The sequence below is a fragment of the Urocampus carinirostris genome, chromosome 2 (genome assembly GCF_059441175.1).
Source record: "Urocampus carinirostris isolate Australia breed hairy pipefish chromosome 2, RoL_Ucar_1.0, whole genome shotgun sequence".
NCBI lineage: Eukaryota > Metazoa > Chordata > Actinopteri > Syngnathiformes > Syngnathidae > Urocampus > Urocampus carinirostris.
The window spans coordinates 43,535,596-43,549,451 of NC_142350.1; the positions used below are offsets into that span (position 1 = coordinate 43,535,596).

A 13,856-nucleotide genomic window follows, 5' to 3' on the forward strand; every position below is an offset into this window, starting at 1 on the left:
CTTTTGATGTTGTGCAGGGGTCGGCAAACTTTTGGAGTCGCAAGCAACATTGGGTTAAAAGATTTGGCCAGAGAACATCTTATTTTTAAAACCCACTGAAATAAAACTAAATATTAGATTATGTCCCCATTCTAAGCAGGTGATCTGGTATTTGATGTGGTATTTGATGTAGTATGTGCAAGCTTGCACTTAGTTACATCATCAAATCTACTCTTAAACGAATTGGAGGACCATTCCATTGGTCAATGGCTGGTAGACTTTCAATAAATGAAGAGCAGCTATCTCTTGACATCCTGGGTCTAATCTGCTGGCCAACCAGTGATGCAATTATACAGGTGTGGTGTCTATTTTTGGGGGTGAATCCTAGTGATTCTGTTGATTTATTGATCTATTTATGCTATAGCAATGCAATTGATTGAATCAACTGTTAAATGATTGCTAAATGAATTACCCCCTGTATTCAATTGATTGTTTGAATGTGTTTTTGATTTGATATTCTCAATTTTTTTGAGAATTTCAGCATCTCAGCCACTTGTTTTTTAGTTATTCATTTTAATTGAAAATTTGTAACTCCCAATTTGGTAATTTAATATATTTCCATAAATGTTTGCTATTGGCCAGTCAACTGCAATGTTTATAAACTGTGAAAACAAATTGCTGTTTGGACAGTTTTAAGAAAAGGGATTTTTTTTAGAATTTACAAAGTTTTGGATTTGCCTACACTTGTTTTTCCTATTTTCTTAGACACTTTATCATCCAAACCAGTAACGGAACCCTAATTTTGTGAGTTTTCGTGTTCATTAATCAACCTCAATTTAGAAAATGTGATGTTAAATTGAAACATTTTGATTTGACAGTCATAAAAAACAAACCTGGCCCCATTTACGATTTTGCTCATTCCAGGTATTGTTTTCTTGTTTTACTTGAAAAACACGGAAACAAATCTATTAAATAACATAATACTACTGTAAATGATCAAAATTCTCAGCCATTTGGATGGTCTAACAATACCATAACTACAAAAAAATAAGGAAGTTAAAATTGTAGTAAAAGGGGGAAATGGATGGATCTACTCTGACTTCTAAATTGAGCCTACCTGGGATAGAAAACACTTTTTGGTAACTGGGCCGCACATTTGATTTACAAGATGAAATTGATATAAAAAAATATCTTTGCATGCTTTTGCTGAGGTCCCTCCCCCACTCGCATAAATGTGCTACACTTGTCTTTGCACAAAAGACGATCACGTCTCATCCAATTGAAACATTCCCTAAATATTATCTCATTCATAGCTTGCCAGATTTGAGAAACGAGATTTTCTCGTTTAGACATAAATGGCAATACAGGAGTTAATAAAGTGATTTGTAGCAGTTTCAGTCTGCTTGATTAATATTTATTGCATTTTAGAATGAATCAACATGTTTGCATTATTCTTGCGACGATAATGAAAAAAATAGTCATGAAAAAAATGTGATTTTCCATCTGCCATCAAAGAATTTATGGCCACGCCATTTCATTAATTTAAATGCCGTTGATGAAATTCGATCTTTCATTTGAGTTCTGTTATTGAGGCCTGAAGAGATGAGAGGCTGTAGGCAAAGGCAGCTTTAAAGGGAAGTGCAGAATAGAAGTAGAAGGGCTACTATATAAATCCTGTTAGGAGCGGCCCTTCAAAAGACAGGGGTGCCTCTGCCGGGATGACGGATTAGTCACAGCCACACATCTAACCGCGATCTTTTCTCGCGCTTTGTCCTCGTTCGTTTCGCTCCGGCTCCCTTTCCTTACACCGTCGCACATGTAATTGTTCCATGGCTTAGATGTACGCCTAACTGACCGTAGGACTTGGAATTAATCCCCGGTTGGCAATCCTGGATGACAGTTTGGAGAGTCTCCTCTTTCATGGAGGAAGCGGATGAAGGGTGCCTAATTTTTCCCGTGGCAAAGGTCGTTTTATCGTGCGCACACCTGATATTTCCACGTTTGGTTCTGCTTAATGGAAATGCTTTGCTAATGGCTGTGACTAATCTGCTATTTGACCTGTGCACCTTTTGCAGTCTCTCTGGACACTTTTGAAATTTCTTTGGGGTTTTGCGGTGAGAAATCTATTTGCACTCAACTGATGATCTCAACTAATGCATGGAATCAGATACTGTTTCCAATAGATTTTTTCACAGACATGAAAGTCTTTCATTTTTCGTCCAAATTCATGAAAATGCGTGATCCACGTTGATTGTGTAAATCCTTGAGTACAATTTTTTTTTAGGGGGTTTGGCATTGTGATTTTTCGCAGAAGAGAGAGAGATGTTGCAGCATAGACATATGCCTGTAAGCCGGAACCGTCGTTCCCCGTATGTCGGAATAGCTGTATCATGTGCTGGATGTTGGTCTCATATGCTGCGGCATACGTGGAAATGACGTATTTGGCAGCCACGGTGTATGTTTATGATACAATGAGCAATGGCACTCCTACAGGGAGAGTGAATCTGGCGTTTGAGGTGGTGCGTTTGACTTAAAATCAGTGTAGCTCGGGGTCCAACACACTTTTTGATTTATTTGGTGAGGTTGTATTTATGATTTAGTGGCACAGAAGTGGTCGCCTGCTAGTAGTCTAGCTGGCACGTGTTGGCTTAACCGGTTGCACATTTGCGAGCCAGGGTGTAAAGGCCCTGCTATATGAGGCTGGCTGAATATATCCCGGATAAATGTGCGTTCAAGCCATCCTCAAACTGTGGAATCTTTGTTGCCTGCCCAGGTTAAATTTCCAGGCAATGCAATTAATAAAATGTTTTGCCTATTCATCCTGACTTTTTCTCTCTTATTAAATATTTATCCTGGAGTGCTACGTTTAGTCTCATCATTCACAATTCATCAAAAACACAATACTAATTTTATTTTCTTAAATTCACTTATCCTTATTAAAAAACAAGGAACCGTTAAATAGGCTTAAATGTCTCTTGTTCCAAGTTTTACATCCCTTTTTAGAATCTCAATAAAATCAATGATATACAAATTCATCAAAGCTCTGACGGCCATTTGACAAATTCTTATTATATAGTAAAAATGTAATGCAAGATAATTAAAATAATGAAACGTAAAGTATCAGGAAAGTCAATGAAAATGCTATAAAACCCTTAATATTTTCACATGATGGACTGTAGACGTAACAGATGTATCTCTGAGGATAATTTTGGGCTGGTAGTTAGCCTTGTCAGGGGCAAGTTAGCAGTAGAGAATAAATCACCACAGAAACTAACGTTAGCTAAATTTAACCTGTTTTCATACAACCGACGTGAGTTTAGACTCAGCCAAAATAACAAACATATACAGGCTTAATCCTAATCTTGGTTTTGTGTAATACTCCCAAAGTGTTTGGGTGTGTGTGTATTTGGTGCCTCGTGCAAGATCACTGAAACACTGTGTGGGTCGACATCTCAATATTTTGTTGGGTTATACAATGTAATGGAACATATTTTCCTCCACTCTCACCTTCTTAACACTGACCCATTTTTATGCCTTCTTTTATGTACAGTACCACCCTCCCCTATCGCGCCACCTCAGTTGCTGCGCGCTGGCTCCACTTACCTAATCATCCAACTCAACACCAATTCTATCCTCGGGGACGGGCCCATCATTAGAAAGGAGATTGAGTACCGTGCTAGCCAGTCTCCATGGTCCGAGGTGCACGGAGTCAACATGGTCACCTACAAGCTGTGGCATCTGGATCCCGACACCGAATACCACATCAGTGTGCTGTTGACTCGGCCGGGAGAGGGAGGCACAGGCCCACCCGGACCGCCGCTCGTGAGCCGGACTAAGTGCGCAGGTGGGTTAAAACGGCATCTTATAATTTTTTTTCTGGGATGGAAGGAGATTTCGGGGGTGTTTAACAATGGGGGTTCGTTGATAAATGTGTTTGTTGGCACTTAAAATTAACCATGCTCTCGTGTCTGCAAAAGCCTGGTGATGCTATGAGTTATCACTACGTTAGCAGTATCCTGGTCGGCAACCCCCGGGCCGCGGACCGGTACCGTGCCGAAGATTGTTTCGTACCGGGCTGCACGGATAGAAAACATTTTACATTGTTTTTGCTTACAATGTCTTTATTCGTGTATACACGCTCTTTTTTCAACCCCCCAAAAATTGCACAATTGCTCAATTTGTTGTATAGGGAGACATTTTGGCTGTCCAATACAATGTTATCATCTTCCACGTCCTAAACTTCGAGTTTCAACTCCGTCAAGACAAGTTTGCAAATCACTAACAGCGCTTTTCAGTTCTTTCAAGTGAGTTTTAATTGACGGCACGTCATCTGCCACTGTGTTCTAAGTTGCACTTATCTTTAGGATTTCCGCTAGCTTTTTAAACAGGTTTTTAATGGTCCCTTTGCTTTGATCCATTGCTTGTTCACACTGGAGGGTCCAGACAAAGTTTGATTACACCCAGAGGGGATTGTTTGCAAAGAGTTGGGATTTCAGGGCTCAAATTTGCAGACATGAGACCGGAGTGCAGTCAGTGTGCTGCCATAGCCAGGTTTCTTGTCATGTGACTCCTTATGAATACCAACGTTTTAAGGTAGTATATCACTGTTATTGAGCCGTGGTTAATCGGTCGACTGATATCGCTGACCACATTTCTACAACTTTAGATGGACTCGGAATCGATCCGGAATCTTGATGGCGCAAGAACCAAAACCCACCCACTCGGTCACAAGGCTTTATAGTCAAGTCAAGTCAAGTCATTTTTATTTGTATAGCCCTAAATCACGAAGAGTCTCAAAGGGCTTCACAGATTGTTACACTATATTACACAAACTATTTTCAACCGACAAGAGGAGTAGGTTATTCGTATGCAATGGAGTAGAAGTGAGTTTTAAGTTTAGATTTAAACATTTCCACTGAGGTTGCAGATCGAATCTCAGGGGGAAGAGCATTCCACAGCACCGGTGCCCGGATGGAGAACGCTCTCGAACCAGCAGAAGACTTCTTTGCTCTCGGGATCATCAGAAGACCAGCACTCTCAGATCGTAGGCTTCGGCCCGGGACATAGTGGCAGATCAGATCTGAAAGATAAGAGGGAGCAAGTCCATGTATGATTTTGTACAATACTAAGAGAACTTTGAAGTCACATCTTTGGCTAACTGGGAGCCAATGCAGGTTAGCCAAAATCGGTGTTATGTGATCGTACTTTTTTGTCCTGGTTAAGAGCCTCGCTGCGGCATTTTGTACTAGCTGAAGAGACTTGATTCTGGACTTCGGGAGACCGGAGAGTAGTGCATTGCAGTAATCGAGACGGGAGGTAACAAATGCATGAATTAATGTTTCCGCATCAGACTGAGACAGTATTGAACGGATTTTAGCAATGTTGCGAAGATGGAAGAAGGCAGTTCTAGTAATTTGTTTTACATGCATCTCAAAGGATAGTTCAGGGTCAAATATGACACCTACATTTTTAACTGAGTCACTCTGTGTGATGTGACATTTGTCAATGTTCACAGCAGTTTTTGAGAATAAGTCCCGGCATTTAGAAGGACCAATGACTAACATTTCAGTCTTTTCAGAGTTAAGACGCAAGAAGTTGAGTGACATCCACTCTTTTATCTCAGTGAGACAGGCCTCCAAATTTCCACAGTTTAGTGTGGAAGATTCCTCCAACGGAAGATATAGTTGAGTGTCGTCTGCATAGCAATGGAAGCTGATATTGTACTTGCGAATAATATCACCTAACGGAAGCATGTAAATGTTGAAAAGTAGGGGGCCGAGCACTGAACCCTGCGGAACACCGCAGGTAACATTAAAGGGCTCAGATGTCGTTTCACCATATTTAACACAGTGTGTCCTATCTGAGAGGTAGGATTTGAACCACGAGAGGACAGCTCCTGAGAGACCAATCCATTTTTCCAACCGTTCTAGTAGGATATTGTGGCGCACTGTGTCAAAAGCAGCACTAAGATCCAGCAGCAGCAAAAGTGATGAAGCGCCAGAATCCATTGACATTAGGAGATCATTTGTTACCTTGATCAGAGCTGTCTCAGTAGAGTGGTTAGCCCTGAATCCTGATTGCATGGATTCAAAAAGGTTATTCTCCGATATGAAAGCATTCAGCTGCTGTGCCACTACTCTTTCGAGTACTTTAGAGAGGAAAGGTAGGTTTGACACAGGTCTGTAATTACTTAATATTTCTGGATCAAGGTTGGGTCGTTTCAGTGTGGGTTTAATAACGGCGGACTTAAAAGCTGCTGGAACTACACCTGAGGAGAGTGATGTATTTATAATATTTAGAACTGAAGGCCCAAGGACGCTAAAAAGACTTTTAATAAGTGAACCTGGGAGCGGGTCGAACTGGCAAGTTGTCGGTTTGGCCGCATTCACCACTTGTTTGAGATCATCAAGTGACAGTTCACTAAAACCGGCCATTTTCCCAGGGCAGCCACCCTGTCGTGCATCTGTAAATTTCAGTCCTTTAATACGTGTGGTACTAACAATATCTTTTGCAATTTCTTCCTGTATGCATTGAATCTTCTTAGTGAAGAAGACCATTAAGTCCTGAGCAGAGTGTGTCGAACTGTCTGCGATAGGCTGTTGCCTTGTAAGCGATGCTACAGTGTCAAAAAGGGCTTTGGGGTTGTTCTTTTGAGACGCAATCACCTTCGAAAGGTAGGCCGATTTTGCAGAGGCAAGGGCCGCTTTATACTTTAACAAGCTGTCACACCAGGTTTGATGGAAAACCTCAAGCTTGGTAGCGCGCCATTTTCTCTCCCATTTCCTGCATTCTTTTTTAAGGGTTCTAGTTTCCTCAGTAAACCAAGGTGTGCGTCTTTTAGGACGTGATTTTAGTTTTATGGGCGCTATTGAATCCAGCACACTAGTCAGGGTGGTATTGAACTCATTCATGAGTGAGTCAATCGAGCCATTGTATTTAGGAAAGGACGCAACTGCTCCAGGAAGGAGTTCAAAGAGCTCAGAAACTGTGCCAGTGCTTATATTGCGTCCGCTAGATCCCTCAGCTTTATTAACTTTACATTTAGTTAGCACCTCAAATGTCACTAAATAATGATCAGAGATAACAGTAGTACACGGTAGCACCATAATGTTTGAGGTTAAAACTCCTCGAGTCAGAATCAAGTCTAGCGTGTTCCCATTTTTATGGGTTGGCAAGTCAACCAGTTGAGTAAAACCAAATGCATCAATTAGAGAACTAAACGCAATAGTAAGTGAACTGTGTGGGGAGTTCATATGAATGTTAAAGTCTCCCATAATTATAATTTTGTCTGCATAGGTTACTAGTTCAGACAAAAGTTCAGCAAATTCGTCTAAGAAAGTTGTGTATGGCCCAGGTGCACGATAGATAGTTATTACATCAATTGACAATTGAGGGGACCGCATCACAAGAGCCTCAAACGTTTTGTAATTATTAGAGGTACGTGTATTAAATTTGAGCGATTTTTCAGAGATTAGCGCAACACCACCACCTCTTTTCAGCGTGCGTGCTATATGACTACTCTCGTAGTCTGGGGGAGAGGCATAATTTAGCGCTAAGTGCTCATCCGGGCGTAACCACGTTTCACAAAGACCCATACAGTTAAGTTTATAATCACGAATAATGTTATCAACAAGTAAAGCTTTTGGAGCAAGCGATCTAATATTTAACAGACCAAATTTCAGCTTTGCTGAATCATTTGACTTAGCTGAACTCTTTGTAGTCTTTGTCGAGATCTTCAAAAGCTCCCGGCGTTGTGGCCGCTCGTGAGCGCTGAGTTCAAAGCGTCGGTTGTCCGGCGAGGAATGAATGGTGGAATTAGTTACATCCTCGCGTCCATCTTGCTGCTTGGACTTCACACGCTTCACACATCTACCTGCACGGCAACCACGTTTCTGTTTTCTTTCTTTACGGGGCCGCCGCCGCCGCCGTTTTTTAAGAGGAATAGCTGTCCACAAGGATGCCGGGTCTCTTTGAAGTTCGCTCGGTATATCATGGGCGGTATAAAAAGTGCCCGAATAATCGAAATTTAGACGCCCACCCAACCGAATAAGTTCGTCCCTACTGTAAGTGTTTTTGGCCACACATGTGTCCAAAAGTGAAAGCAAAAAAGACAAGAGAACGGCAATAAATAGAAGATTAGCTGGAGAGCTCGCCGCAAGCATGTATCCATGCGCAGTCGCCATCTTGAAAATAGATGATTAAGGAAAAGGCATTTAATTTTATCTCATCATCACACTATTTTTACTCACTGCCACGTTGTACAATGTAGAAATGGTTCATTTTGGGAGATAGATCAGCCAAAACAATGTTGTACAACCTGAGTTCGGTGATGGGATAAAATGTAATGCCTTTTTCTATGTAATCTACATTAAGAATCGACTGATGTCGGTTTCTTAGGTCTAATACCGATTATTATTATTGAGAGGAGGCCAATAACCGATTTTTGGAGCTGATATTCATTTGCTGTAAATGCTTAAAAATGTACACAAGAATTTTTTATCAATGCAAAAAGAAACAAAGAAGATTTCTTATGAATTAAAATAGAATTTAAATTGCTCTTTGAAACATTTTAGTGTAATAAATTAAAATTTTAACACAACTACATAACTAATATTTCATTCAACCAAAAACTAACAGTGCGGCAAAGTTCTCAGGCCATGGGATCAAACCCTTCTGTGTGGAGTTTGCATGTTCTCCCCGCACTTGCGTTCGTTTCCTCCGGGCACTCCGGTTTCCTCCCACATTCCAAACACATGCATGTCAGGTTAATTGGCCGGTCCAAATTGTCTCTAGGTGTAAATCAGCAAGTGAGTCTGTCTCTAGGCCATGAGACTATAGTCACACATTAAACTGGTTCGTGGTGCAGAAAAGGTCAACCCAGACGAAATGTTTCTATTTTATTCCTATAATTAAAAAGTGCTTTAAAAAACCTAGCTCAGCAATAATGCTAAAAAGTCACAGAACGAGTCAATTTAAATGGTCACGGGAAATTAGCATATACTCCTGATGGGTTACTTCTTCAAACTACAAATATTCACACATGAATGCTGTGGGAAGACATACCCACGGATAAAAAAAAGAATCAAACTCAGAAGGAACACATTTTTCTTGGTCTGTCAGCAAATCAATTATTTTGATAGCATCAATTATACACTTATTGTGTTCTCATTTTATGTGTACAGACGCTGCGCTACTTACTAACGACATAGGTTCTGGACAATTGTTTGTAAGTTGAATTTGCTCGTAAGTTGATTCCGTGCTATATTTTGTATGTTTAAGGTTTATAGAAGTATGTTTAAGGCTTGTATAAGTAACCAGTATTGTTTTGTACTGAAAAATAAACATTTCATAAAATAACATGCTCTATAAAGATAAATAAAGTTGAGTTGAACTTACTTTTGGAAGATGTGCTTCAAGAGGGCCGAAAAAAAGCGATTCAACTATTTTCTCAACCGCATCAAGTTTTCTTATTCCACTTTTTTTTTTTTTAAAAAAAAAACGGCTCGCCTCTTCTTTACACTTTACACGAAACATATTGAATAGATGCACAAGATATTAAACGATAAAAATGGCAAAGTTCTTAGCGCACTGGAGATACAGTATAGAATGTTTACACACAAACTAGGAAGATAAAGCAGATTTTTTTTCTTCTGGGTGGATGCTGGGTGACCTCTCACAGCGCCGCATGCCGTTAGTGGCAGAAAGAAGCACTACAGTGCTGTCCTCTACTCGGAAACAATGCACACAATACAAAATCTTACTTACAGCAATGTCCGTATATTTTTCGACATCCCGAAGAAAATGTTCATGGCTACCATTTTTCATAAGTCGAAAAGTCGTAAGCAGGGGAGCGTCTTTGTACTCTATGATAGCGCTTCACAACACAACCCATAAGAACGTCCAAGAACAGTGAGTCGTAGTAGCCTAGATGGTAAGGCGCCCGCTTTGAGACTGGGAGGTCGGTGGTTCGCGCCCCGGCCGAGTCATTCCTAAGACTTAAAAAGTGGTCGGCGGCGCCCTCTGTTGGCTGCGGCTGCATCGGCTCGCTACAACGGGTCAGGTGCAATCGACATTTCGTTCTGTGTACATTGTTACACAGAATGACAATACAAGGAAATTATTATTATTATTATTATTATTAGTAGTAGCAGCTAGTAATGGTTCTCTTAGTATATTGGTTATAAGGTTAGATTAGGATATCAATTATTTTTAGATATTTTTTTATTACCTAATTGAAAATATAATTTCTTATCTATCCTATTTTAATGTGAATGTTATTTTTTTACATATGCATGATATTTAAATTTTAATTTAAAAGTCTGTCTTGATTTACCTAAGTACTTACCAGGGAATACAATTTTAGTATTCTGTCATCTCAATTGCTAATGTATCAAAAGATAACCTCTCACTTATGGAAGCCTGAAGTTGAACACAACACAAATTCTGAGTCTAATGAGACAGTGTTGTTTGAGAATTAAAATCCACATGCACGTATTTTACACTGTAGCGTGCGTACCAGTGACTCAAAACCAATTTAGCTATCTCAAAACTAATTCAAAAGTTACTTTTTCTTAAATATAACTACTTTGCCCTATCTGCAATGAGACGTAATTGATTGTGATGTTGAGTGATTCTCGATGATCAAAGCCAAGATGCCATATCCAGCTCTCTGCCTGTATCTAAAATTGGCATTTCTTTATTGCGACCATCGATTAAAATTCAATCAGAGTGGAAGTGACTGACAAGTCGTGACTCAGTCACTGTGACACTCTTATCTCCTTGAAAAAAAGCTACATTTGCCGTCTATGGTGCGATCCTAACTCTGGAGTGGAAAGTGCATAATAATGGACTTTTTTCAAAGCAGAACACTCGTATCGATTTGACGCTTATTTGAAAAGATAGGAACCGGCTGATTTTATTAGCTAGCCTAACGCAGGAACTTCTGCTATCAATAGAAAGACATATAATTTTTTTTTCAAGCCATGTAAATGACAAGCCGGAATCAATAATGCTACACCGCTGAATAATTGTCTTTGCATTGTAAGTGGAATATCCATCTCTTTTACAATATTGGACACTGTGGCAAAAAACAAATATACATGTATATACTTTTAACGATTGGCTTCAAGTTTTGAAGTAGGGATATCCATACCACTGATTTTTAAAAGATACATCGAGTTATACTCAGCCTCAAGGAGCCACTGATATTGAGGGAAAATAATGAGGATCTGACGATAAAGACAATACTGTGGTATTACAATTGTTGTAATATATACTGTCATGTCACAGTATTAGAAGTTGCAAAATGTCAAAAATGAATTTCATTTGTACAGATTAAAGACCCTCTCGTGCCTTTTTTGGCCCGCAGCTTGACGTCAATGTTGAATGTTTTGGTCAGTGAGGCTCAGAAAAAGTCTCATATGGAAATATCTTCTGACATTTCCTTCAAAACAAAAGGTCTTTCACTTACTTTAGCCTTTTTGATCTCAATAGCTCTTGATTTGTTGCCTTTAAGATGAGAATGATATATTGTATCCTGTACTATAGAGCTACCAAATACTACAAATCTTCCGTAGGTTACTACACCAATTTGTAGGAAATAATGAAATGTGCATTTTCTATGAAAACTTTGAAGTGAAAAGAAAATCAAGCTATGTGGTTCTACTGGTCTGGATAGTTAGTGCTCTTGTTTTAAGTACAGAGACTAGTACAATGCATTTCCAGTGCATCTTTAAACAAGTCTAAGACATTGTCTAAGGAGCACTTTTTAACCCTAAAATGGTACTCTTAGATGTTACTCGGAATTTTATATTCGAATCTGAAAATTCTCTTATCCATTCTGAAGTACAATTTTCAATATTTGAGAGCTCTGGACTTAGTCCCTGCTGTTACACACAAAATCACAATTTTATGTTGATTATTACATTTTGAGTTTTGTATTTATTGTAGAGTGACATTTGTATATAAACACTTTCTTACTAAATATGGAAACAATAATACTTTAGATAAAGAATAATCCCACCAATTCTAAGGATCTATGAATCCAAATAATGGTTTTCACCTAAGGTATGTGCAAATATTGCCAAGTTTCTGAAAACAAACATTGCCAAATAGGGCAGCTAACACTGGTGTACAGTATGTACACCAATACCGGGTAATTAGGCTGCCCACCACCTTCTAACTTTTAAACGACTAACTGATATACTAATAAGATCCATCAACACACTACGACATCCTTTTTTGTTTGCCTTTTTAATGGATCACATTTATTCATATTTATTATACTATTTATTCTAAACCTCTGTCTGCACAGATCTGATATCCAGTTAAAATGTTGTGTAAATGCCTTGCCCAAAAATTGCCCCAGAGTTTACAACTTTTTAGCATGTAGAACCTTCATACAAGATCAATATACTCACGCAATGACCACTAACATGCCTTCATATAATCAAAAATGGCTTTTGCACTTTGCAACTATTATAATTTGGATTGTACATTACTTCCATTAATTTCCAAAACATTTTTTACTTGTGGTCTCATCAGACCACAGACCGTTTTAATAATAATAATAATAATAATAATAATAATAATAATAATAATAATAATAATGCATTGTATTTTGAAGCACCATTTAGGACACCAACCTCACAGTAATATGAGTAGGACACAACAATAAACGTAAAAAAAGAGTAAAACTAGCAAGTAATGAATAGCCACAAAAAAAAAAAACATTATAGTTAAAATGGGCGGTGTGTGAGGCATATGTATTTTCAGACCTATTTTTTTACACCTGCAATGATAAAACGGCGACCCTCCTAAAAGTGGCATGTGTCGTGTGAATTGTCTTAAAAAGTTAACCGTAGAACATATTCTCCATTAAGTATGTGTTGGCAATGCCCAACTGAGTTCAAAGAGTCTTTATGATGTATTCTCCACTGAGCCTATCAGCTTTTATCTTACTTTTATTAGAGCCGTTCGTGGCAGAATACATTAGGTTCCAGGAATGGAGGCTGTGGGAAACGCTGGTGAATAATGGCAATTTTGTCCCTACAGATTTCTGTTTTGAAAACGGTGAAAGTAATAAAAAGGCCAACTTCAAGTAGAGTCAAAACGCCTACCCAAATCCGAAGGAAAGCTGATTTGAGCGCGTCTAAAAAATGAACGAGCTGGCTGGGGCTGCAATGATGACAAGAGTCAGGAGAGGGCTTCAGAGAATAACAAAATTGCAAACTCTGTACAGCTCAATTAGTACAGTTTCTGAAAACAACCTCTGTCTTGGTCTTCTTTATAATTTGAAAACTTGAGTTTAGCTGTGTGTCTTTGTTAGTACACATTTGCTGTGCAGTTGATATTTGCTTTCGCATCTGTTCCCTTTCCAAAATTTCACATAAGGACAGTCTTGTGGGATATAAATCCAATCTCATTTCCTTTAAGCATGTCTTGGATTCAGATTCAAACTCAGGAGCTCTTGGCTGTGAGGCAGACATATCTACCACTAACTCACTGTTCTGCCCTGATTGCACATACTCTAGAGAATTGCACATTACTCTGCAAAATTAATTGGGCATTCCTTCAAAACTAAAATTTTGCTGTGCCCGCCAACATCTGTCCTCCCTTGTCATCTGTCAGTGTAGACACAAAGCACCTGGGGAGATGAGCAGAAGTCCACCGCCTTGCTTTCGGCTAACATTGTGTGTCATGGTTAAGTCAACCGTACGAACACACACGAAGCCAGTACTCCTGCCGGTATCTGTGCGTTGCAGGCACACATTAAATGGAAAGATTTGTGCTGCCCAAAAGCAGTCCTCATGTCATTCATAGCCATCAGTCTTTCTGTGCCCAACAGTCTCTTCCTGCCACACATCATCCCTCACAAA

The 13,856-nt window shown here is 39.3% G+C and overlaps 1 protein-coding gene across 3 annotated transcripts in view; it reads left to right on the plus strand.

Moving 5' to 3' along the window:
- ptprub (protein tyrosine phosphatase receptor type Ub) overlaps window positions 1-13,856 on the plus strand; it is a 298,931-nt gene that overhangs the window by 164,215 nt on the left and 120,860 nt on the right. For all 3 annotated transcript variants that reach the window (XM_088326610.1, XM_088326611.1, XM_088326612.1), the window contains exon 7: window positions 3,530-3,823. In XM_088326610.1, the coding sequence (XP_088182736.1) occupies window positions 3,530-3,823 (294 nt within the window). The remainder of the gene's footprint in view (window positions 1-3,529; window positions 3,824-13,856) is intronic.